Source organism: Hyperolius riggenbachi, chromosome 2, assembly GCF_040937935.1.
Source record: "Hyperolius riggenbachi isolate aHypRig1 chromosome 2, aHypRig1.pri, whole genome shotgun sequence".
Lineage (NCBI taxonomy): Eukaryota > Metazoa > Chordata > Amphibia > Anura > Hyperoliidae > Hyperolius > Hyperolius riggenbachi.
The window spans coordinates 48212415-48238688 of NC_090647.1; the positions used below are offsets into that span (position 1 = coordinate 48212415).

The following is a 26274-nucleotide window of genomic DNA, read 5'->3' on the forward strand; positions in this document are numbered from 1 at the left end:
TGTAGATTGTACCTCCATAACTATGTTAATGTGTTCCTTTGGAATATGTGCTGTATTCAGGCATTGAATGAGAAGTTATGGAGCTTGGCTGCCCCCCTCTATCTGAAGCAAAATTCCCTGACGGGAACAGCGGTGAAACAGGTGAGATTATTCAGTCATTTATATCGATTGCATTAAATGATGCTATTTATTTCCTTTAACCACTTAAGTACCACGGGCTTAAACCCCCCTAAGGACCAGGCCATTTTTCACAAAGTAGGCCACTGCGGCTTTAAGGCCTGGCTGCAGGGCCGCACAACTTAGTACACAAGTGGTTCCCCCCCACCCCTTTTTCTGCCCAGCAACAGAGCTCTCTGTTGGTGGGCAATGATCGCTCCACCAATGTTTTTGTTTTTAACAAATATTTGTTTATTTTATTAATACATTTGTGTATTTTTTTTTTATCCAGCCCTCCCCCCGCCAGCTAATCGCAGTGAACAGCTGTCATAGGCATCAGACTATGACAGCTGATCACTGCAGCTGTGTCACACGGCTGTCCCCAGTACAGCGCTGCTTTAGATCGCCGCGCTGTACTAAGTAAATAGCGATTACGCCGTCTAACAGTCTCCTAGCGACGATCACCGCTGGGAGACTGAAGGCGGAGGTCCGTCCAAACGGAGATGCGCGCACGATCTGCAAAACACGCCCGCAGGACCTTACGCCGATCGGCGTTAGGCAGTCCTGGGGCTGCTGCCACGTACATGCCAATTGGCATGGAGCGTTCCTGAAGAAGTTAAAGGTCAACTGAAGTGAAAGGGATATAGAGGCTGCTATATTTATTTCCTTTTAAACAATACCAGTTGCTACATCGGCTTGCCTTTAACTTCCTCCAGATCCTAGAAGAGACATATAAGATGGAGTTCATGTACTGCGGCCTGGAGAATCGCCAGGTGGCCATTATACATCACATGAGGCTGCAAGCAAACGCCCTCCAGCTCCTGGTGACGGCCCGGACCACTAAGGGGTAAGTGACACCCGGAGCCCACATTGGTCACCGTGATCTTACTGTTAGTATCAGAAAAGCAAGCAGATGTTATTTAAGGACGTCCGCTTATAATATAACAGTGGGGGGAAGAACAGCGCAGTCTGACTGCCTTTCTCAACCTATTTTTGTCCTAAGGAATCAAACAGTTTCAGATATTGGGGAACCCCTGCGCATAGCCATAAATTTAGCCTACTATTTAACAAGTATGACCCTTTGTTGCCCCCTTATTAGAATGTGTCCCCCTTATTTGCATATATGGCCCCCTGTGCCCATTTTATTAGCATATACGGCCCCGTGTCCTCTTTTTTTTTATAGCAAAAATGGTCCTTTGTGATGCACTTGCATACCTCTCAACATTTTGAGATCAGAAAGAGGACCACTTAAGCCACACCTCTAACCACGCCCCTGACACAACCCTAGTAAGTGGTTAGCGCTCTCGCTTTGCAACGCTGGGTCCCCCAGTTCGAATCCCAGCCAAGTCAACATCTGCAAGGAGTTTGTATGCTTCCCCCGTGTCTGTGTGGGTTTCCTCTGGACACTTAGGTTTCCTCCCACATCCAAAAAACATACAGATAAGTTAATTGGCTGCTCACTAAAGTGGTCCTAGACTATGATACATACACTACACGATACATATATAGACATAGGACTATGGTAGGGATTAGATTGTGAGCCCTTCTGTGGGACAGTTAGTGACAAGACAATATACTCTGTACAGCGCTGCCTAAGATGTCAACGCTAAATACGTAATAGTAATATTAATAATTGCTACCCTAAAATAATAAACGTGGCAATTATTTCCACCTTGGATAACAAAACTGGTAAGAGTTACATCCCTGGCAACAAATAGAACAATCATTGATCCTCCAATAACAACTGCATAAATAATTTTCCTTGTATAAAAGTGTGACCCCTCTGTCCCCCTCCTCCCCCAAGTATGATGCTCTGTTCCCTAAATTAGTGTGGTTTCCTATGTTTCCCTTCACATGACTGGTCCCTGTGTCCCCCACTCTTAACACATGAAGCTCTGCACCCCCCCTTATTAGCATGTACGGCCCCCTGTGCTCCCCTTATTAGCATCTACGGCCCCCTGTGCTCCCCTTATTAGCATGTATGGCTCCCTGTGTCCCCCTTATTAGCATTTACGGCCCCCTGTGATGTCCTTGCATACCTACCAACTTTTTGAGATCTGAAAGAGGACCACTTAAGCCACACCCCTGCCACACCTCTAACCACGCCCCTGACACACAACCCTAACACATACTATAATGATCTCATAAAAGCGTGTTGTTTTATAGTTTAAACCACACGTGTCCTTTCTATCTTGCCTCATGTTACTTCGTTAACCTATATTTACACAGATCTGTACATCAGTCCTTTAAACTGAGGAACAGAGAGGGACGGAGTAACTGGGTTCCCAAAGAGGGACTGTCCCCCCAAAAGATGGAAAGTTAGGAGCTATGCCCTTATTAGCATTTATGGCCCTAGCATTTATGATCATTTAACAGTTGTTGCAGTGAATGTTTTTCCTTGCGACTGCTTTTTTTACTGTATATTCCTTGTGTTCTCTGCAGTGAGGAGCCATTGTTTTCCCTCTGTGAGCAGTTCCTGCAGGAGACTGATTTCTTCCAGAGGTGAGAATATTGTACCAGTGACTTCATCCGGCTCCCAAATTATTAGATACCCTTTTTCCATAAAAGCTTATTCTTCATATGATGTCTCACACTGGTGCATTGGAAGTTGGGCTATAAGCATGTTGCCTCTGTAGGGGGCTATAGCCTCCAGCCTGTGTTTGATTGCCTCGGGGGGGGAGGGGGATATAGCCTCCAGCCTGTGTTTGGTTGCCTCTGTAGGAGGGGCTATAGCCTCCAGCCTGTGCTTGATTGCCTCTGTAGGAGGGGCTATAGCCTCCAGCCTGTGCTTGATTGCCTCTGTAGGGGGCTATAGCCTCCAGCCTGTGCTTGATTGCCTCTGTAGGGGGCTATAGCCTCCAGCCTGTGCTTGATTGCCTCTGGGGGGGAGGGGGCTATAGCCTCCAGCCTGTGTTTGGTTGCCTCTGTAGGATGGGCTATAGCCTCCAGCCTGTGTTTGATTGCCTCTGGGGGGGGAGGGGGCTATAGCCTCCAGCCTGTGCTTGATTGTCTCTGTAGCGGGGCTATAGCCTCCAGCCTGTGCTTGGTTGCCTCTGTAGGATGGGCTATAGCCTCCAGCCTGTGCTTGATTGTCTCTGTAGCGGGGCTATAGCCTCCAGCCTGTGCTTGGTTGCCTCTGTAGGGGGCTATAGCCTCCAGCCTGTGTTTGATTGCCTCTGGGGGGGGAGGGGGCTATAGCCTCCAGCCTGTGCTTGATTGTCTCTGTAGCGGGGCTATAGCCTCCAGCCTGTGCTTGATTGCCTCTGTAGGGTGGGCTATAGCCTCCAGCCTGTGCTTGATTGCCTCTGTAGGCGGCTATAGCCTCCAGCCTGTGCTTGATTGCCTCTGTAGGCGGCTATAGCCTCCAGCCTGTGCTTGATTGCCTCTGGGGGGGAGGGGGCTATAGCCTCCAGCCTGTGTTTGGTTGCCTCTGTAGGGGGCTATAGCCTCCAGCCTGTGCTTGATTGCCTCTGTAGGCGGCTATAGCCTCCAGCCTGTGCTTGATTGCCTCTGGGGGGGAGGGGGCTATAGCCTCCAGCCTGTGTTTGGTTGCCTCTGTAGGGGGCTATAGCCTCCAGCCTGTGCTTGATTGCCTCTGTAAGGTGGGCTATAGCCTCCAGCCTGTGCTTGATTGCCTCTGGGGGGGAGGGGGCTATAGCCTCCAGCCAGTGTTTGGTTGCCTCTGTAGGGGGCTATAGCCTCCAGCCTGTGCTTGATTGCCTCTGGGGGGGAGGGGGCTATAGCCTCCAGCCTGTGTTTGGTTGCCTCTGTAGGGGGCTATAGCCTCCAGCCTGTGCTTGATTGCCTCTGGGGGGGAGGGGGCTATAGCCTCCAGCCTGTGTTTGGTTGCCTCTGTAGGATGGGCTATAGCCTCCAGCCAGTGTTTGGTTGCCTCTGGGGGGAGGGGGCTATAGCCTCCAGCCTGTGCTTGATTGTCTCTGTAGGGTGGGCTGTAGCCTCCAGCCTGTGCTTGATTGCCTCTGTAGGGGGCTATAGCCTCCAGCCTGTGCTTGGTTGCCTCTGTAGGGTGGGCTACAGCCTCCAGCCAGTGTTTGGTTGCCGCTGTGGGGGGTAGGGGGCTATAGCCTCCAGCCTGTGCTTGATTGTCTCTGTAGGGGGTAGGGGGCTATAGCCTCCAGCCTGTGTTTGATTGCCTCTGTAGGGGGCTATAGCCTCCAGCCTATGCTTGGTTGCCTCTGGGGGGGGAGGGGGCTATAGCCTCCAGCCTGTGCTTGATTGCCTCTGTAGGGGGCTGTAGCCTCCAGCCTGTGCTTGATTGCCTCTGTAGGGTGGGCTATAGCCTCCAGCCTGTGCTTGATTGCCTCTGTAGGGTGGGCTATAGCCTCCAGCCTGTGCTTGATTGCCTCTGTAAGGTGGGCTATAGCCTCCAGCCTGTGCTTGATTGCCTCTGTAGGGTGGGCTATAGCCTCCAGCCTGTGCTTGATTGCCTCTGTAGGGTGGGCTATAGCCTCCAGCCTGTGCTTGGTTGCCTCTGTATGGGGGGCTATAGCCTCCAGCCTGTGCTTGATTGTCTCTGTAGGGTGGGCTATAGCCTCTAGCCTGTGCTTGATTGCCTCTGTAAGGTGGGCTATAGCCTCCAGCCTGTGCTTGATTGCCTCTGTAGGAGGGGCTATAGCCTCCAGCCTGTGCTTGATTGCCTCTGTAGGGTGTGCTATAGCCTCCAGCCTGTGCTTGATTGCCTCTGTAGGGTGTGCTATAGCCTCCAGCCTGTGCTTACCTGGGCATTTGCTCTCATGTCTCCCCTGCAGGTGTTTCATCTCTGAGCTGCCGCACATGCAGGACAGCTTTGTGGACAAGCTGCTGGACCTCATGCCACGTCTGGTGAATTCCAAACCACTAGAGATGGTGAAAATCCTGCAGGCCACCCTGCGTCAGAGCAGCTTCCTCCGCCTGACGCTTCCAGACCAGGTAAAGCCTCTGCCCGCCTTATGCATGTGGCGGAGAACAGCGCCACCTACTGTTACAAGTTTCATCATGACAAAATTTATGATTGGATTAGATTGCCCAAATCTGTGTTGAGGGGAGCTTTTGCTGCATGCGTTGAGCTTTATCGCAGTGTCTGACATGCCATAGTCATGTCCCTGTGAATATCGGCATTCCCTCCATTGGATACAGCTGAACGTTTCTGTACCATGTGATTTGTCCTCTTTGCCTCCTAGATCCACAAAGCCTCTGCGCACATTATTGAGCCAGCTGCAGAGTCCGACAACCCCATCCGATTCACCTCTGGGCTGGTTGTAGCTCTGGATGTTGATGCCACGTTGGAACATGTTCAGGAGCCACAGAGCTCTGTTAAAGTCCAGGTAAGTCCTCATGGAGAAGAATGATCTAATGTGACATTACTGAAGGGGTTGTACCATTAAGATGGCATGTCTTATAACACTATTCGCTAGCAGAGAGTGCAAGCAGGGTAGGAACTGTCTTCTGTCACGGATAGTTAGGGTTCCGACTAACGATACAACTTCGATTGTACAATCTTACCAAATCTGTGTAGTAGAAGGCTAAACTGAGTGAATAAACACTGAATGGATACTTTAGGTAGCCCCTTGTATTACACCAGGCAACTTGGCGGCCGATCGACCATTCGATTCTATTATCATAATCGGATGAAAATCGGTACCACCAAGGGCATGCCCGATCGAGCATGTGACCAATTTCGGGCCGAAATTGGTCGCATGCACATTATGAACAATGGAGGCCAAATACTACAGGCATTATGGCCCGTACCTTACATGACCACTAGAGGCCTCTAGTGTTTGACCGCAATAATTTGTGACCTGACCACAGGCACCCAGGAAAGAAGAGACAGGAAACTGAGCCCTGCTGCAGATAGAAGACAGGTAAATGGGAGTCCCGCTGCCGCAACTGTCGTCGCGGCATCAAGCCCCACTAGCAACGTGCCTCTGCCCCACCGCTAATAAAGTGAAATCTTGCATCCGGCGCAGTTGACGGAATATTTTGTCCGAAAGCTGATCGATCAAGAATCAATTGCTGCATCGGTTTCTAGACAAGTGTATGGCGAGCCTTAAGGTGGCCTCACACCATACAACATAATTGCCTTATTTTACGGCAACTCGATAAAAAGATGGTTTGTATTGAAAAATAGAAATTCTTTTTTTTTTTTTTTCCCCGCGCAAGAAATCTGATTGCATTTCCTGTTTTTTTTCTTCAATACAAGTCATTTTTATGACAATTGAGTGAATGGTATGGACCCAAGCAATCTTTATTTCAAAAATTAAACACACGCATGTGATTGGTCAGATTTTTCAAATGTAACATTCATTCAGAAAAATTATAATTCTTGAATTGAAAAGACATTTTAAAAATTGTTTGTTGTGTGGCCCCCTTTAACGTGAACCTCCGGACTAAAAATCTACTCAGCAGAACTGAAAAGGCTTGGTGTTTATTTAACAGTTTCACAGCATCAGAACATTGTTTTTCTTACCCAAGCCTCATTTTTAGCTGAATTTTTAGCTAAGCTCCACCCATCAGAGCATGATGTGCCTCTGCATGATGGGATTTCCTATGTTATTCATGTTGCCTAGCAACTGGGAGAGAGGTGCTCAGGACACAGGACAGTTGCTACTGTGTCTCATGCTCCCTGTCACCTCCTTTTAACCAAAAAGATGGCTGCCCCCATGAAATCACAAACATTTGCCTGTTCTTTTAAAACTATGTCGGTAAGAGATTATATTACCTATCTATTTTAATTAACATAACTAATGTAACTTAATGACAGTATGTTTGTTTAGGCTGGAGTTCCTCTTTAAGAGAGATGACGACATACAAATTCTGTGCAAATCTACAGGTGAAACTCAAAAAATTAGAATATCGTGCAATAGTCCATTTATGTCAGTCATTCAGCTGAAAAGGTGAAACTAATATATGAAATAGGAACCATTGCAGGCGTTTTGGATTCATTAGCGGATTAGAGTCTGACACTTTGAGCCTAGAATACTAAACATTTCCACAATATCGTAATGGTCAGAGATTTTGATTTTGGGGTTCTCATAAGCTGTAAGCCAAAATCATCCAAATGATAACAAATAAAGGCTTGAGATATCCCGCTTTGCATGTAATGACTCTATTTCATATATTAGGTTCACCTTTTAAGTTGAATTACTGAAATTAACTTTTACACAATATTTCAAGTTTCACCCGTATTTGCTGCTCATTTCTTTTCAGTAGACCTCTGCTTTCCCAGCCCCCGATCTGGGTTACCCATAAACATTACATGTATCTGATGGATTCCTGGTTTTCAGTGACCTCATTTATTTTGACCAACATCACCTCCAGGAAAATCTTCTGTTTTCTGTGTATTTTGGATTGTACGCTGTATACATAAACATTTGCTGTTCCTGGAAGCATTACTGTATAGGGGCTTTTAAACGCGTTCATTATTGTGAGCTGTCCCTGTCTCTCCCTCACCAGGTGGTGTACCCAGATGGTCAGGTGCAAATCATCCACCCTAAACCGGCAGACTTTCGGAATCCAGGCCCTGGGAGACACCGGCTAATCACCCAGGTGTATCTTTCTCACACAGCATGGACAGGTAATTGCTGGACAGGCTGGTCAATGGGCCACATGTGAAAGTGTTCAGAGAATAACTGCCTGTTTTGTACCTTCTACTGCCTCCAATAGCCTTGCACAGGAAGCACCTGCAGCCTCCACTAGTCCTGCACAGGGAGGACCTACGGCCTCTAATAGCCCTGTACAGGGAGGACCTGCTGCCTCCAATAGCCCTGCAAAGGAAGGACCTGCAGCCTCCAATAGCCCTGCACAGAGGGGACCTGCAGCCTCCAATAGCCCTGCACAGAGGGGACCTGCAGCCTCCAATAGCCCTGCACAGAGGGGACCTTCTGCCTCCAATAGCCCTGCACAGAGGGGACCTGCTGCCTCTAATAGCCCTGCACAGTGAGCACTTGCAGCCTCTAATAGTCCTGTACAGGGAGGACCTGCAGCCTCCAATAGGCCTGCAAAGGAAGGACCTGCAGCCTCCAATAGCCCTGCAAAGGAAGGACCTGCAGCCTCCAATAGCCCTGCAAAGGAAGGACCTGCAGCCTCCAATAGCCCTGCAAAGGAAGGACCTGCAGCCTCTAATAGCCGTGCTCAGGGAGGACCTGTATCCTCCAATAGCCGTGCTCAGGGAGGACCTGTATCCTCCAATAGTCCTGCACAAAGAGGACCTGCTGCCTCTAATAGCCCTGCTGCCTCCAATAGCCCTGCACAGGGGGGACCTGCTGTCTCCAATAGCCTTGCCCAGGGAGGACCTGTTGCCTCCAATAGTCCTGCACAGGGAGGACCTGTTGCCTCCAATAGCCCTGCACAGGGAGGACCTGCAGCCTCCAATAGTCCTTCACAAGGGGGACCTGCAGCCTCCAATAGTCCTTCACAAGGGGGACCTGCAGCCTCCAATAGTCCTTCACAAGGGGGACCTGCAGCCTCCACTAGTCCTGCACAGAGAGGACCTGCAGCCTTCAATAGTACTTCACAAGGGGGACCTGCAGTCTCTAATAGCCCTGCACAGGGAGGACCTACAGTCTCTAATAGCCCTGCACAGGGAGGACCTGCAGCCTCCAATAGTCCTTCACAAGGGGGACCTGCAGTCTCCAATAGTCCTTCACAAGGGGGAACTACAGCCTCCAATAGCCCTGCAAAGGAAGGACCTGCAGCCTCCAATAGCCGTGCTCAGGGAGGACCTGCAGTTTTCATTAGTTCTGCACAGGGAGGATCTGCAGCCTCCAATGGCCCTGCACAGGAAGGACCTGCAGCCTCCAATAGTCCTTCAAGATGGATTTATACGCCAAGTACGGTGGTGCCGTACTCGGAATTGCTTGTGGTACACATGGCTTTAGGCAAAGTACACAACAAAAGTATTACATAAACAGCTACAAATTACACATACTGGCAACATTAACAATACAATACATTTAAAGTGTATTGTATTGTTAATGTTGCCAGTATGTGTAATTTGTAGCTGTTTATGTAATACTGTTGTTGTGTACTTTGCCTAAAGCCATGTGTACCACAAGCAATTCCGAGTACGGCACGGCGAATAAATCCATCTTGAATCTTGAAGGACTATTGGAGGCTGCAGGTCCTCCCTGTGCAGGGCCATTGGAGGCTGCAGGTCCTCCCTGTGCAGGGCCATTGGAGGCTGCAGGTCCTCCCTGTGCAGGGCCATTGGAGGCAGCAGGTCCTCCCTGTGCAGAACTAATGAAAACTGGGGGGGACCTGCAGCCTCCAATAGTCCTTCACAAGGGGGACCTGCAGCCTCCAATAGTCCTTCACAAGAGGGACCTGCAGCCTCCAATAGTCCTTCACAAGGGGGACCTGCAGCCTCCAATAGCCCTGCAAAGGAAGGACCTGCAGCCTCCAATAGCCCTGCAAAGGAAGGACCTGCAGCCTCCAATAGCCCTGCAAAGGAAGGACCTGCAGCCTCCAATAGCCGTGCTCAGGGAGGTCCTGCAGTTTTCATTAGTTCTGCAAAGGGAGGACCTGCAGCCTCCAATGGCCCTGCACAGGGAGGACCTGCAGCCTCCAATGGCCCTGCACAGGGAGGACCTGCAGCCTCCAATGGACCTGCAGCCTCCAATAGCCCTTCACAAGGGGGACCTGCAGCCTCCAATAGTCCTACACAAGGGGGACATGCAGCCTCCAATAGTCCTACACAAGGGGGACATGCAGCCTCCAATAGTCCTACACAAGGGGGACATGCAGCCTCCAATAGTCCTTCACAGTAGGGACCTGCTGCATCCAATAGTTCTTCACAAGGAGGACCTGCAGCCTCTATTTCTGCACAGGGAGAAGCTACTAGTTGCCCTTTGGAACCAGCCATATTCCTTTGTTCCATCTGCATATGAGTATTATAAAATGACAGTGTCAGGGCACAGAGCAACAGACTTCCCCTGTGAGAGACTGAAAACACCCCGCTGGTTTCCGAGAAAGAATATACAAATCTTGTGAAGCAGCGTGACTGGAAGGCTGCAGGTTGGCGCAGATGTAGATCAGACAGTCCCCTCCATACCCTCGAGGTAGATCAGACAGTCCCCTCCATACCCTCGACATTTGGGGAGTGTAGGAGGCGTGGCTGTGCCCGCAGCCTATCAGAATGGGAAATCTCTTTGCATAGTATGGTACTGCGCATGTGGAGCAGCATACATCTTAGGACAGCAACTGCATAGAAATGATTATTATATATTCTCATGCATGACTTTCCATGCTCATTCTCCTCCTTATCCTCAGAGCCGTGTCAGATTGAAGTCCGCCTTCTGCTCGCCTACAGCTCGAGCCGCAGCAAAGTGCTGAACCGATCGTGTAAGCCTGCGTGGGGGGAGAGCACAGAGGGCCTGCCTGCCATGGACAACACTACAGACGGCACCATCCCCTTCAGCAAGCCTGTCAAAGTCTTCCTGATGCCCAAACCTGCCAGGCGATAATGTATAGACCTATGTGTGCAGAGAGAGAGGTTACTGGGAAACACAAACTCCCGACATTGATAAGCACGCAGCAATCGCCTCCTTCTGTCTGTGGGTGGTCACATCTCACTGGATGGTGTCTTGTCATTGTTACTGAGGGACTGCTGCTAAAAGATGAGAGATTGCACAGAACTCAACTCTCTGATGGAGGAATGAAGTAAACCTAGTACTGTGCTGTATCCAGATCCTCACATCTTCTCAGCTCCTGAGTGCCCCCTACAGGCTGTAGTGGCAATTTTCTGTTACCATTAAAGAGGAGTCTTCTACAGGAGAGAAGAAAAAAAGAGAGAGAAAGCCACCCCGTTTATATTTAGAGATAAAAGCCTGTCCCTTATCTGCTAGTAATGAGGCACTGTAATTTGAGCTGTCCACTTTGTCTGAACTGTGGCTGGGTGTGCCTTTCAGACAGGCTATAGGTAAACACAGGAATTTAACTCCTTTCTGTGCTCCCATTAAAGGACAACTGTAGTGAGAAGTCTATGGAGGCAGCCATATTCAGTTCCTTTTAAACAATACTGGTTGCCTGGAAGCTCCTGCTGGTCTAATTGGCTGCCGTGGTGCCTGAATCACACCAGAAACAAGCATGCAGTGAAACGTGTCAGATCTAACAATGTTGGAAACACCTGATCTGCTGCATGCTTGTTTAGGGGCTATGGCTAAAAATATTAAGAGGTAGAGGATCAGCTGGACAGCCAGGCAACTGGTATTGTTTAAGAGGTAATAAATATGTCAGGCTCCATATCCCTCGTGTTACAGTTGTCCTTTAAACCAGGAATTAACCACCCTGAAGAATCTCAGTAGGAGTTCTGTGGGCTCTAACAAATAAATGTTTTTCTGTAAAGGTTATTATGCTATTGCTTATCTTTGAGAGCAGACAGAAGTCCTGGGTTTAGGTCCGCTTTAAAGGGGAACTGAAGAGAGAGGTATATGAAGGCTGCCATGTTTATTTCCTTTTAAAGAGTAACTGTCAGGCTGCAAAAGCTAATTTAAACCTCTATTCTCCTGTGTTAAACAGTTTAGAAGGAAGTCAAAAAGGCAATACTGAAGTTAAAAATTTCTCTTACTGTGATGTGTGCTGAACAGCAAGGCTCTGTATTCCCAAGCCCATAAAAAGGACGAGAGGACGCATACCATACAGCAAAGCATTCTGGGGCCCTCCCCTCGGCTGCTAGTGAGAAGTAGGCTCAAGTTACAACAGCATGTCCAGCTAACAGCACTGATAAATCTCCTGGCAGAGTACACTGCAGGAGTCCGCTATTGTTCCTAGCCACATGGCTAATTAATATTCACTGCACAGTACTGTTATTCAGTAGGAGCTTTTCTGTGAGTGGAATCATCAGGAAGCAGGCAGGACATGACGACACATTTGGCTTCATAGGAGACAGACAAACATGGAACCTGCCATGAGCTGTCAGGAGCATCATTCTCTGCATATACTATATAAAAATTATGTGAAGTCCAAACGTGGACAGTGAAATGCATATGTAATGTAAGTACAGCCAATATTTAGCTACTGATATATGTGTTTATTTTCTCTGAGACCTTATACCTAACAGTTCCTCTTTAAGCAATACCAGTTGCCTGGCAGCCCTGCTGATCCTCTGCCTCTAATACTATTAGCCATAGCCCCTGAACAAGCATGCAGCAGATCAGGTGTTTCAAACTTTAACCACTTGCCGACCGCACGCTTATACTGTGCGTCGGCAAAGTGGCAGCTGCAGGACCAGCGACGCAGTTCTGCGTCGCCTGCTGCAGGCTGATTAATCAGGAAGCAGCCGCTCGCGCGAGCGGCTGCTTCCTGTCAATTCACGGCGGGGGGCTCCGTGAATAGCCTGCGGGCCGCCGATGGCGGCTCGCAGGCTAAATGTAAACACAAGCGGAAATAATCCGCTTTGTTTACATTGTACGGCGCTGCTGCGCAGCAGCGCCATAAGGCAGATCGGCGATCCCCGGCCAATCAGCGGCCGGGGATCGCCGGCATGTGACAGGGGACGTCCTGTCACTGGCTGCACAGGACGGATAGCGTCCTGTGCAGCCCGGATCACCAGGGGGAAAGGTAGGAGAGGGAGGGGGGGAATTTCGCCGCGGAGGGGGGCTTTGAGGTGCCCCACCCCCGCAACATGCCTGCAGGCAGGAGCGATCAGACCCTACCTGCACATCATCCCCATAGGGGGGAAAAAGGGGGGGCGATCTGATCGCTCTGCCTGCAACCTGATCTGTGCTGGGGGCTGCAGAGCCCACCCAGCACAGATCCCAACAAACAGCGCTGGTCCTTAAGGGGGGGTAAAGGGTGGGTCCTCAAGTGGTTAAAAGTCAGATCTGACAAGACTAGCTGCATGCTTGTTTCTGGTGTTATTCAGATACTACTGCAGAGAAATAGACCAGCAGGGCTGCCAGGCAACTGGTATTGATTAAAAGGAAATAAATATGGCAGCCTCCGTATACCTCTTACTTCAGTTTCCCTTTAAAACTGCCATAGACTTCTAATACCTTACTTATGGCCACCTCTGGATCAGGAGCCTGGAGTTTACACACCCTCGCAATTTGTGCCAACCCTTAAAGGACCACTCTCACGTCAACAAATTGTAAAAGGCGCTTTAAATAACCTTTCTCCTATGTTGCTGTCACTTACATTAGGTAGTAAAAAAACTGACAGATCTGACGGGCTATGGAATAATTCATCTTCTCATAGGAGACCCTCACTATTTCCTTTTTATTCTTTACAAAAGCACTCTATGCAAATAATCTATACAATGATGGTTGCCACCCTCCCCACTTATTTGCACTCTATTTTGGAAGAAAGTAACTGCCGTTCAGTAAGTGTAAATAAAGAAATGACTGAGAATCCCCCATGAGATGAACTAGTCCAAAACTTTTTTTCACTACCTACTGGTAGGGACACCAACATAGAAAAAAAAGTAATTTATAGTGCCTTTTACTCTGGGAGAAATCGACGCATCCTTACTGACTGCGTATGCGTGAGCCCCATATTCACGTGCGCAGTACAAACCTACGTGTCTTTGGAAGTAGGCAGCTCTAGGAGGTTCGAAGACGTATTCAACCTGGAGGTCAAATCATTTTATCATGGGGACATCAGTGGGACAAGGACACAGAGAATTGGGACAAGGACACAGAGAGATGACTGGGAAGGCTCTATGGGATCCGGAACCTTCCCTCTCCATAGGCAACACCTGTTTTTTGCTTCGGGTGCAGAACAAAATGATGTGCATTTTATTTACTTAGTATTTTGAACAAGCGTACTGTAGCTTAATTGTGCTTCATTTTATTTCTCTTTTATTGGCCCCCCTATTGCTCTCCAATGGAGGTTTGTACACAGCAGCATTCATTTCCCATAAAGGTGGCCCGAGATCGTCCTTTCTTCTCGTCAGTTGTGAAGGCGGGATGGAGCAGCGGTGGAGCAAGTGCTAACAGCATCCAGGCAGCCTTCTTCTGTTAACCCTTTAGCAGCCAAATAAAGTAATATTTATTTGGCTGCAGGGCCGAATTTTTCCTGCCGCTTGGGAAGCGTGATCGGAATCCAGGAGACCGTGTCAGCGTTAAAGCGCCACCTGGTGGTAGAAGTGGGAGTCTTCCATCACCCCTCTTCCACCACTAGCTGGAGCTGTAATGCTGACATGGTCTCCTGATTACACGTCATATCATGTGAGCAGGAACCAGAAGACCTGCAGGAAGTTCAGAGCCGTTGGTGGAGGAGGAGCAGAATATTACTGCTCCCTGCCGCCCACTTGTATGGCTGCACTAGGCAGCTACACGAGATGTGCCGATAGTGGCTTAGAATGCACCATCAGCTTTCACATGGAAAAATTTAGTTTGAAGCTGCTGATGGGTTGTAGGACCATTATGGAAAAATAAGCAAAGTTAAAAGTCTACACATACATATAAGATGTGAAATGCACTAGAAATGTTTTCTGTGTTGCTGTTGTTTACAGAGAGTAGTAGATATCTGACCGGTTTTGGACTGGTCCATCTCTTCATGGGGGATTCTAGTTTTCTTTATTTTCAAAAGCACTTACTCAGGCCCGCATTTACAACATAGGAGCCTATAGGCACAGATGTCCTGGCACCCTAGACTTCACCCTCCATGAATCTACAAACCCCTGCTGAAGCGCACCACAAGTGTGCTGGCTGGCCCAGCTGCCACTTGTCCCTCACTTCCCTTATCCTGTCATAGGTAGCCAGAGGTACCCTCAGTATCAAGTAGCTAGGGGTGCCCCAATTGAAGGGAAATCTCATCAGTGGGATGTTGAGAGCTGGGTGAGTAACTTCTCATTTACAATCCACTCGAGACTCTGTATAAGGCAGAAGGGAGGCATTAGGGGAGGGGATTGAGCCGCCTTTCCATCAACAGGAGCTTGTAGGCAGGTGCCTACAGTGCCTTATGTTAAAACCGGCCCTGGACTTACTGCTCAGTCAACTTCCAAATTAGTCTGCAGTAAATAGGGTGGCTTGCTGGCATCTTTGTCTAGTTCTTTAACAGGGAATGCTTTTTTTAAAAGAATAAAGGACGTAACTGGGAACCCATCCAAGAGCAGATAGACTAGTTAAGCCTATCGGGTCTGACAGATTTTTACTACCTACTGCAAGTGACGGCTACTTAGGAAAAATGTCATATATACTCGCAAGCAAGCCGACCCTCATATAAGCCAACCCCCCCCCCCCCCCCAACTTTTACCCGAAAAACCAGGAAAAAAAATTATTGACCCTCATATAAGCCGGGGGTAGGAAATGCTGGCCTACGCTGACATGACTCGCAAGCAAGCCGACCCCCCAACTTTTGGCTCACTTTTGGGGGGTCAAAAATTCGGCTTGCTTGCGAGTATATACGGTAGTTAGTTTTCCTCTGGGAGAAATAAACTTTTGTGTACATGTGAATTTTAAATTTAACATTTTTTTCATGGTTGCTTTAGGGCTCATTCACACTGCATATCGTGTGCAGCACACCATCCGTTTTTGGAAAGTTCCTGCGTTGAGTCTTCATGCATTGTCATGCATTTTATATGCGTTTTGTATGCGTTGCGTTGAGAAATTTGAAAAATCTAGCATTTGAAGCAGTAGCCAATCAGTGATGAGCAGAAGTGTCCTATGATTTTCTTTCATGATTATTTTTAAAAAATCCACATCGAAGTAACTTTTTGGCCCCATTATCCTTATGACGCAGTATTTTTTCTCCCCACAGCGGCACCGCTACCTCCTCCACGCTTCTCTGTCGTCCAGAAAGGATGTGACGCAGAGGAAGCTGTCAAGTTGAATTCTGGGAGTACAATTAGCATAGCGTGGCTGCTGTACCGCATTGTAGTCGCATGCACTGTACGATTATTTGCGCTGCCCATAGACAAACATTGCAGTCCATGTCGCATGCGCTTCAATGCGTCAAGCGTTACGAGGTCTCTTGACACGTAACGCAGCACATGAAATCGTGCAGTGTGAATGGTACAATGAAAGTCTATGGACTTTCTCTTCCATAGCAAAGCGCAGCGCTAGTACGTTGCGCTACAGTACTCTAAAACGGAGGCAGTGTGAATGAGCCCTTAGACCTGTCCAAATGAATCAGAGTGTAAACATTTAACTTATTGGTCTGCCATGTGACCTCTATGTACATTACTGAAAATGTTGTATTGCCTTTGACACTGTGCTTTCTGAATGTAAGTATTTACAAGTAAAATATCTTTTTTTTTAACGTGTTAATAAAACTCTGAAAAACTGCTTTGGAATTTAGAAGCCTGGGGCATCTGTTTAGTTACCACCTCTATTAAATGTCAGTTTGCAGACTTACCATTCTGCCCTAATGCTCACCCCACTTTGGGGCTTCTCCTACCACATGGCGGGAAGTGGGCAGGGCCAAACGGTACAAGATCAGTGACCTGTGACAACTATTGCTGAAGTTGGCTAATAACTTCTATAAAGCTGAATTCCTGGGTATAGCTCTGTTTTCAAAGAAGTCATTGAGCAGAGACGAGCCAAATCTCACCTGGAAGTTAAATTCAGCTTATAGAAAATGTGGAACTTGGTAATAAGGTATTGGAAGTTTAACCACTTCAACCTTCAGTGTTTTTTCACCTTATGCATCCGAGCAATTTTCACCTCCCATTAACCACTTCAGTCTATCTGGACGGATATACTCGTCCAGATAGGCTGCACTAACTGCTGCTGGCCACTCACCCTCCTGCCGCTTTCCGTTACCCCGCAGATCAATGAATGGTCCTATTAATTGATCTAAGTCCCCGTATGAAAGACTGACTGCTTCTCTGAAAAGCCACGATCTTTCTAAGTCTCTTCTTTTCACTTCCTGTAAGCAAGAGCACTCGCTTACAGGATGAAAAACAAACAAAAAAAAAAAAAATAAAAAAAAAATGACTGAGGCCATCTTGTGGCCAAATATTAAAACTACATCTACATACCGTATTTGTTTTTTGTTTTGTTTTTTGAAATATACACAATTACATTTAAAATTATCTATTTACCACCTCCATTCCAAAAAACCCCAAATAAAATTTGATAAAAAAAATTACAATTAAATAAGAAACAAACAAATAGTTACCTAAGAGTCTGAACGTTTTTTTATATGCATGTCAAGAGAGTACATTGCAATTATTTTTTTTAATTAGAAGCTTGTAAATAGTGATGGACGGAAATTGAAAAAAAATGCACCTTTGTTTCCAAATAAAATATTGGCGCCATACATTGTTATAGGGACATAAGTTAAATGGTGAAATACCTGGGACAAGTGGGCAATTAAAATGTGTAGGTTTCAATGATTGTAGCATGTATTATTTTAAAGCTAGAATGGCTGAAACCTGATAAATTTTCCATTTTTTTAAATATTCCAGTTAAAATGCATTTAGAAAAAAATAATTCTTAGCAAAATGTACCACCCAAAGAAAGCCTAATTGGTGGTGGAAAAAAGGACAAGATATAGATCAATTCATTGTGATAAGTAGTGATAAAGTTATTGGCGAATGAATGGGAGCTGAAAGTTGCTCAGATGCATAAGATGAAAAAACACTGAAGGCTGAAGTGGTTAATTTGCCAATAACTTTATCACTACTTATCGCAATGAAATGATCTACAGTATATCTTGCTTTTTCCACCTCCAATTAGGATTTCTTTGGGTGATACATTTTGCTAAGAATTATTTTTTCTAAATGCATTTTAACAGGATTACTAAAGAAAAAAAAATTTGAGAATTCATTTATCAGTTTTCAGCCATTATAGCTTTAAAATAATACAGGCTACCATAATTAACCAGCCGGGCGGTATGCACTAGCTCAGCTCGTCCATTACCGCCAGAGGCTGCCGTTTAGGCCCTGGTGGGACGATTTGCATGGAATAAAAAGCAGCACACGCAGCCGGCACTTTGCCAGCCGTGTGTGCTACCTGATCGCCGCCGCGTGCAGTGGCGAAAGAGGGTCCCCCCAGCCGCCTGAGCCCAGCGTAGCCGGAACAAACAGTTCCAGCCAGCGCTAAGGGCTGGATCGGAGGCGGCTGACGTCGGCTGACGTCCATGACATCACTCCGCTCGTCGCCATGGCGACGAGGTAAGCGAAACAAGGAAGGCTGCGTTACTTCTGGTCGCCGGAGGCGATCAAAAGAACGCATCCGGAGCGCCCTCTAGTGGGCTTTCATGCAGCCAATAGTTTTTTTTTTTTTTTAAAAACCCTCCCGCAGCCGCCCTGGCGATCTTAATAGAACGCCAGGGTGGTTAAAACCCACATATTTTATTTGCTCACAATCAGCCGCGGGGAAGCAGCCTTTTGGACGTAGCAGCTATGTCCAAAAGGTTTAAATGGTTAAAAGCTAATGTTGACATACAAAGGGGGGAAAAAAAAAAAAATTGTATCAACCAGATACACTTACCAAAGGAGATGGAAAGCTCAGGGTCCTATAAAGCCTTCCCGCTCCTCTCACGGTCCCTGCCGCGGGAAACTTCAGGAGCCTGAATGCTCCTGAAGACGGGCGGCTCTGTACTGTTCATGTGTGAGTGCGCAAAAGAGCGTGCTAGCATAGCCAGCCTTTGATATGAGCGACCGGAGCAGTCGCTCAGGGCGCCAGCTTCCAAGGGGGGCGCCTATAGCTGGTTGCCTATACTGAGGGCACCTACACCTGATTTCTTATACTGAGGGCACCTATAGCTGGCTACCTTTTACTGAGGGCTCCAACACCTGACTTCCTATACTGGGGACACCTATAGCGGGCTACCTATACTGGAGGCACCTACGCTTGGCTACCTATGGGGGGGATGGAGACCTTCAACTGACTTCCTATACTGGGGGCAACTATGCTTGGCAACCTATATTGAGGGCACCTATACATGGTGGGAGCACTAGCCCCCCGCCAGTACTCCATTCCACCTCCTACTGGGGCACACTGTACCATGGGCACGAAATGGCTGCAATATATTGCCACCCTATCCAGAGATGCTCTCCTTAAATGGGAACCCCTGGACAGCCCCAAGGCTTCATGGGGCTCCGCCCTGTGGGAGGCTGTCACCACCCACACCAATCACCTAGTCTCCAAGCGAGCACCGAACAAACGCCGCCACAGAGGAAGGAGGGCCGGGGCCCAGGTCCGACTCAAAAGAAAAGGTCTACGCTCTCCCGTCCCTGCCATCCTATTCGCAAACGTCTGCTCACTCTCCAACAAACTAGACGAGCTGCTCCTCCTACTTGGAAGCAAACCCCAGATCAGCAAAAACACCCCTGTTCTCTGTTTTACCGAGACCTGGCTGAGTGACAGCACCCCCGACAACTTCCTACATGTACCAGGCTATAACCTCCTCAGAGCAGACCGCGACGTAGCCCTCTCTGGGAAAATGAGGGGGGCGCATCTGCTTTTACATCAACACCTCCTGGTGCTCCAACATCACCACTCTCAACAAAACCTTCACCCCTGATGTCGAGTTTCTGGCCATAAACTGCAGGCCTCAGTACTCGCCCAGGGAGTTCTCTTCCCTTGTCCTCGTCGGGGGTCTTCATCCCTCCCGATGCATGCTCCAAGACTGCCTTGCAAACCCTCGGACTGTATCTCGCGGTGGGAAATTGCCCTCCCGGAGGCCCTGTTCATCATCCTGGGCGACTTTAACAAGGCAAACCTACGACAGGAGATGCCCCGCTACAGCACATAACCTGCCCTACCAGAAACCTTAACACCCTGGACCACTGCTACACAGTCCATAAGAACGCTTAAAAGGCCATCCAAGGTGCCCCCCTGGGTAACTCCGACCATAACACAATTCACCTGATCCCCACTTACAGGAGGCTCCTAGACACTTCTAAGCCTACCATCAAAAAATGGACAGGCGAGGCAAAACTGGAGCTCCAAGCTTGCTTTGACACCACCTACTGGTCGACCCTGGAGACACCCTCCCCTGATGTATGGGCCGAGAATGTCACCTCCTATATTAGCTTCTGCGAAGAAGCGTGTATCCCATCCAAGACCTTCAGGATCTTCCCCAACAATAAGCCCTGGTTCAACGACAAGCTCCGCCGACTTCGGAAACGCAAAGAGGAAGCGCACAGGTCTGGCTCCCCTGAGGAATACAGAGAGGCCAGGTACGCACTGAAAAGAGAACTGCGTTCAGCAAAAAGGGCATACTCTGACAAGCTGGGGCTCTGCCTCCAATCAAACAATACACGTGAGGTATGGAAGGGCCTGAGAGCAGCCACGAACTTCAAACCCATATCTCAGCCTGTGACCCCGAGCCTTCGGCTGGCGGAGGAGCTCAATGAGTTCTTCTGCAGATTCGACCGACAACCAAACCCGCTTGTGGACCAAACAGCCACGGGCAAGGTGACCCCCTCCTCGGGTGTACTCGGCGCCCTGGCTCCTGTTGCTGTCCATGAATTAGAGGTACTCCGGCACCTCCGTAAGCTGAATCCCAGGAAGTCCTGTGGCCCTGATGGAGTGTCGTCAATCTGCCTGAGAACCTGTGCTGATCAGTTAGCCCCTGTGCTCACCTCCTTATTCGGGTGGTCATTATCAGACGGTACAGTCCCCTCCTGTTTCAAGCGGTCCACAATTGTACCAGTCCCCAAAAAACCTGGCAGCACTGAGCACAACTTCCGACCAGTGGCCCTAACTTCCAACATTATGAAGCTCCTTGAACGGCTGGTCCTTGCCCACCTGAAGAGGTTCACGGACACCCACCTCGACCAGCTCCAATTTGCTTATAGGGCTAACAGATCCGTGGAGGACGCCATCAATGGCAGCCTGGCATACATCACTGAGCACCTAGACAACCCTTCCTCCTACGCTAGGATCCTGTTTCTGGATTTTAGCTCAGCGTTCAACACGATCTGCCCAGACATCCTGCTCACCAATCTGGCGCAGCTCGGATTAGATCCCACCCTTCGAGCATGGATCAAGAACTTCCTGACAAACAGAACGCAACAGGTGAAGCTCGGCAACTGCTACTCCAGCGTTAGAACCACTAATACAGGGGTTCCACAAGGCTGTGTACTGTCACCACTACTGTTCTCCCTCTATACCAACAATTGCATATCATCCACAGACTCTGTGAAAAAGTCATTAAAGTGGACCCAAACTAAAAATACAAGATTTCAGAAATAAAATCTATTTTCTAAATTATAATAATAAATAGCAGCCTTTTTTCAGCTGCATGATGACAAATATAAAATATTTTACATTTATTGGAGAAACCTCTCCCTTCCTTTCATATTGCCGGCAAATAATCCGGCAAACTGGTGGAGTAGATGGTGTCCAGCAAAGGAGGAATTGCTAATGGCTGCCACCTGTATAACCCTAGTTATGAAAAGAGAAGGGTGAAAAGCATGCACTGAAATGCTCATAGGCTTGAAGGAGTGTTTATTTATAATAATCACAATAGGGGCCGTGTAAATATATGGTGGAGCATGTACTGCTTTAGCCAATACAAGACGTAAAGCTCAATATCTCAAATGTAACAAATTTTATTAATTGTTGAAACAGTGGAAAAATTATAACATATAAAAAAACACATGGGATGGCCACCCCGCCACGACACAACCGCAACCACACTAGCACACCATTCACACGCCGGCACCTACTGTATGGATAATCCTATGGCGGACCCAGCAGCATTAGCAGTAGTGAATGTAGTTGTAAAGTAGGTCTCAACCATAACATGCCAGATGAAGCCAAAGGATAGGTAAAGATGAGCATGCAGTAGATGATTGTTAGTCTATGCACTATTCCTTCCAAAAAAGCAAAATGGTTAGGCACATAAAGACTCGCCCATGAGAGTCAAGCAAGATGCATGCAGCAGCATAAGCCTCAAATAATGGTGCAAGTGTCCAGCAATAATGGGCAACGACCAGCAACAGGCAACCTCCAATGCATCGATTATGGCCTCCACATACGCCTTCAACTGCATAGCTCAACTACATGGCATTTATGTACAGCTTGTCTCACCAATACGGAAGAGGACTCTCCACTGGTGTGCGCCTCTTAAGTGATGTCAGGCAATCAAGCAATCCGCGATCTACCAGGAGTGGCACCGGATTTCAGATGGCTCACTAGTATCCATCAATGTGTCCGTGTGAGCAGGTGGATGGAGGCCGTTGGACGAGTCTCCGTGGGTGATGGCGGAGGTCGGGGTGGCGTGGCGTCCCATGCAGGAGGTTGGCAGCTCTCCCCGACGTTTCGCCGGCTTCCGGCTTTCTCAAGGGGTATGGCTGCCAACGTCATGTTCTCCAACCTTTAAACTGACTAACACCAATCGCAGCATCAAGCGTCTCACATCCGCACGTCATCACGCACATGGATATATGGGGGAGGGGCTCGAATGAGCAAAACAACAGGAACCCAGTGGACAAACGGCAGGTGGATAGAGGCAGAATGGCAGGGATAACCCCACCGATGCAAAACCGCCCGTGTAGCGCCACAGAAGGTAGCGTCTAACCCGCCAAGGCGGGAAGCAAAAATTGATAAACTCGGTGTAGAAAACTCACTCGAGAATCCTACCCACCATTCGTCCAGCCAGCTGGCCTGTAATAGAACTGGCCCCAAACCCCATGCATCAATGATCTGCCATAATAAAGAAAATAGGCAACACTATGGTTTAATATATAAACCCTTATAACATCCCAACAACAATAGGTGGTAGAAAGAATTGCCCAAAAAAGACCGCGCTCCTGACGCTCAAAAATATTGTTCCTCATTGTTTTTTGAACAAGGAGGAAACTGTAGGGATAACACCCCAACTATAATTCTAAAAAAGACTATAGGGCTTTCAACAATCCCAACCCAACTCCTATGGGCGGGGAAAATTTTTAAACCCAGGGCATTTGTAGAAAAGAATGTCCAGAGGGGCCCCACCAGGCACAAGGACAGTAACGATACGCCCCATAGTGCCAGAACACACACAGGCAATCAAGTAGGCAGAAAATGGGCATAGCTCATATATTCATTCAGGCCTGGTGGTTCCAGGGCCTGTAACCTATAGATGCATCAGGATTCACATCTTAGGAGCAATCTATCTAGATTGCCCCCTCTGATTGTTGGATGAATGCGATCAAGAACCATAAATTTAACTCCTCTAGTGCTATTGTCATGCTCGAGGGAGAAGTGCCTGGCTACAGGAGAGTCCGCGTCCCCCTTCTCAATACTTTTTATATGTTCTGACATGCGTTCTCTTAGGGTTCGCTTCGTTTTACCTATATAGAACGCGCCGCAATGGCACAACAGAATGTAAACTACCAAAATTGTTTTACAATTACCAAAATGGGACAAGCAAACTCTCCTGCCCCCAGGTATGCAAAAAGCCTTTCCCACCCGAACATATTGACAATAGTCACAGCCTCCACATGTATAGGTACCCAGGGTGGAACAATGTTTCCTGGGATCCAACCCAGAAAAATGACTACGTACCAATCCATCTTTCAATGATCTCGCTCTCCTAAAAGTCAGTTCAGGGCGGGTTGTCACGACAGGTCCAACCACCGGATCACTCTGCAATAAGTACTAGTGTCTATCAAGCAGGGGTGCCTCTAGCCCTATTGTCACTCCAGGCAAGAAAATCTGTTGCGCCCCCCCCCCCCCCCCCCCCAAAAAAAAGTGGCATGTGGTAATGCAGAATCTGGGCCTGAGTTTCCTCCTATAAACACAAGTTAGTAAGATAGAGTGTCCTTAAAAGTAATTAGACAACAGTCTCCCCTCCCCGAGAAGGGAATCCACACAGGTTTCTTTTGGTTCATGTATTAACAATTTTGATTGACCAATCCCTGACCAATTTTTCCATCTTCTTGTAGTATGAGGGCCAACAGACTTTGCATACTATGAACAGAGGAGCTCTTATACTACATGAAAGTCGTTACATTGGTGAATACAAATTTGATGTGTGTGAACCAGGCTTTACAGCTAATACTGTACATACTGGAGGTAGTATGGATCATCACACAATGCCACTGGTTTACTAAAAAGCAGAGAGTGACTGATTATAATGTACATACTGAGGATAGAAATGAACGACACACTGCAGCTAGTTTACTATCAGTACATGCACAGAGTAACAGCTTATACTGTACATACTGGGGGGTAGTAGAGATCAGCACATGCTGCAGCTAGTTTGCTATCAGTACAGGTACAGAGTAACAGCTTATACTGTACATACTGGAGGCAGCAGAGATCAGCACACACTGCAGCTAGTTTACTATCAGTACAGGCACAGAGTAGCAGCTTATACTGTACATACTGGGGGTAGCAGAGATCCGCACACACTGCAGTTAGTTTACTATCGGTACAGGCACAGAGTAACAGCTTATACTGTACATACTGGAGGTAGCAGAGATCCGCACACACTGCAGTTAGTTTACTATCAGTACAGACACAGAGTAGCAGCTTATACTGTACATACTGGGGGTAGCAGAGATCCGCACACACTGCAGTTAGTTTACTATCAGTACCGGTACATGCACAGAGTAACAGCTTATACTGTACATACTGGGGGTAGCAGAGATCCGCACACACTGCAGTTAGTTTACTATCAGTACAGACACAGAGTAACAGCTTATACTGTACATACTGGGGGTAGCAGAGATCCGCACACACTGCAGCTAGTTTACTATCAGTACATGCACAGAGTAACAGCTTATACTGTACATACTGGAGGCAGCAGAGATCAGCACATGCTGCAGCTAGTTTACTATCAGTACATGCACAGAGTAACAGCTTATACTGTACATACTGGAGGCAGCAGAGATCAGCACACGCTGCAGCTAGTTACTATCAGTACATGCACAGAGTAACAGCTTATACTGTACATACTGGAGGCAGCAGAGATCAGCACACGCTGCAGCTAGTTACTATCAGTACAGGCACAGCGTAACAGCTTATAATGTACATACTTGAGGCAGCAGAGATCAGCACACGCTGCAGCTAGTTTATCAGTACAGGCACAAAGTGACCGTTTATACTGTACATACTGGGGGCTGCAGAGATCAGCACACACTGCAGCTAGTTTACTATCAGTACAGGTACAGAGTAACAGCTTATACTGTACATACTGGAGGTAGCAGAGATCAGCATGCTGCAGCTAGTTACTATCAGTACAGGCACAGAGTAACAGCTTATACTGTACATACTGGAGGCAGCAGAGATCAGCACACACTGCAGCTAGTTTACTATCAGTACAGGCACAGAGTAACAGCTTATACTGTACATACTGAAGGCAGCAGGGATCAGCACACGCTGCAGCTAGTTTACTAAGGCTCCATTCACATTTGAGCAGGAATCACGTGATTCCCGCTCATCGTAAAACGCTAGCGGTTTTTAAAAAACGCTAGCCCATATAAGCCTATGGCACTGTTCTCGCCGGACACAGTACAGAGGCTGAAAGTGTAAGGATAGCCTATACATCCTCCAGGTAAAGTATATCTTTTAAGTATATCTTTTAACTCAGGTTTAGTGTAAAAATTGAATAAGGTTGCTGCTGGTGAGAGAATTTGGGGTTTGCTGGGGGAGGGGGGTTTATATAAAAGCAGGAGGGCTGATTAGGGGTGCAGGCAGCAGGTGGGTAACAGCAGTTCATCATTGAAGGTTGGGAAGAAGGTGTGAGAATTGGCTGAGTCTGAGGCTGTTATTTTGGTGTAGATAAATGGAGTCTGCACATTGGGCAGGATGGAGAGATGTGAAGCATAGGGTTGATGCAGAGAGGATGGAGAGGTAGTGACTGCTACTCACTTCTAGTGTTGTCCGGATCATGAACGATTCGGATCTTTGATCCGAATCTATTTTATGAGTCGATCATCCGAATCATCAAAATGAGTGATTCGGATCGCAAAAGGGGCGGGGCCAGGAGCGACACGCCCCCTCTCAGCGGGCAGCGGGGTCCTGGAGGCAGAGCAGAGATGGATCGCTCTGTTGGATCGCTCTGTTGGATGGGAGCCAGGGACAGGTAGATGAGAGAGAGGGGACATGGGTGCCACTGCCAGATATGTGTAGAGCACACATACTGGCTGCAATGTGCTGCCCATTATAGGCTGTCTGTTCCGTAGTGCTGCACAGTGATCACATTGGAAGCTTTTGGCTCAGCACAGCTCAGTAACTTTGCAGGCACTGTGACTGCAGCATAATATGATCCTCCTGCACTCGCACTAACCAGCTG

General features: G+C 47.9%; 1 protein-coding gene across 2 annotated transcripts in view; it reads left to right on the top strand.

Moving 5' to 3' along the window:
* Positions 1-11501, top strand: part of INTS4 (integrator complex subunit 4) — a 41871-nt gene extending 30370 nt beyond the window's left edge. For both annotated transcript variants that reach the window (XM_068266764.1, XM_068266765.1), the window contains exons 18-24: positions 61-141; positions 873-1003; positions 2599-2658; positions 4926-5085; positions 5337-5480; positions 7609-7729; positions 10423-11501. In XM_068266764.1, coding sequence (XP_068122865.1) covers positions 61-141; positions 873-1003; positions 2599-2658; positions 4926-5085; positions 5337-5480; positions 7609-7729; positions 10423-10616 — 891 coding nt within the window. In that variant the 3' untranslated portion in view covers positions 10617-11501. The remainder of the gene's footprint in view (positions 1-60; positions 142-872; positions 1004-2598; positions 2659-4925; positions 5086-5336; positions 5481-7608; positions 7730-10422) is intronic.
* Positions 11502-26274: the final 14773 nt, after the last annotated feature.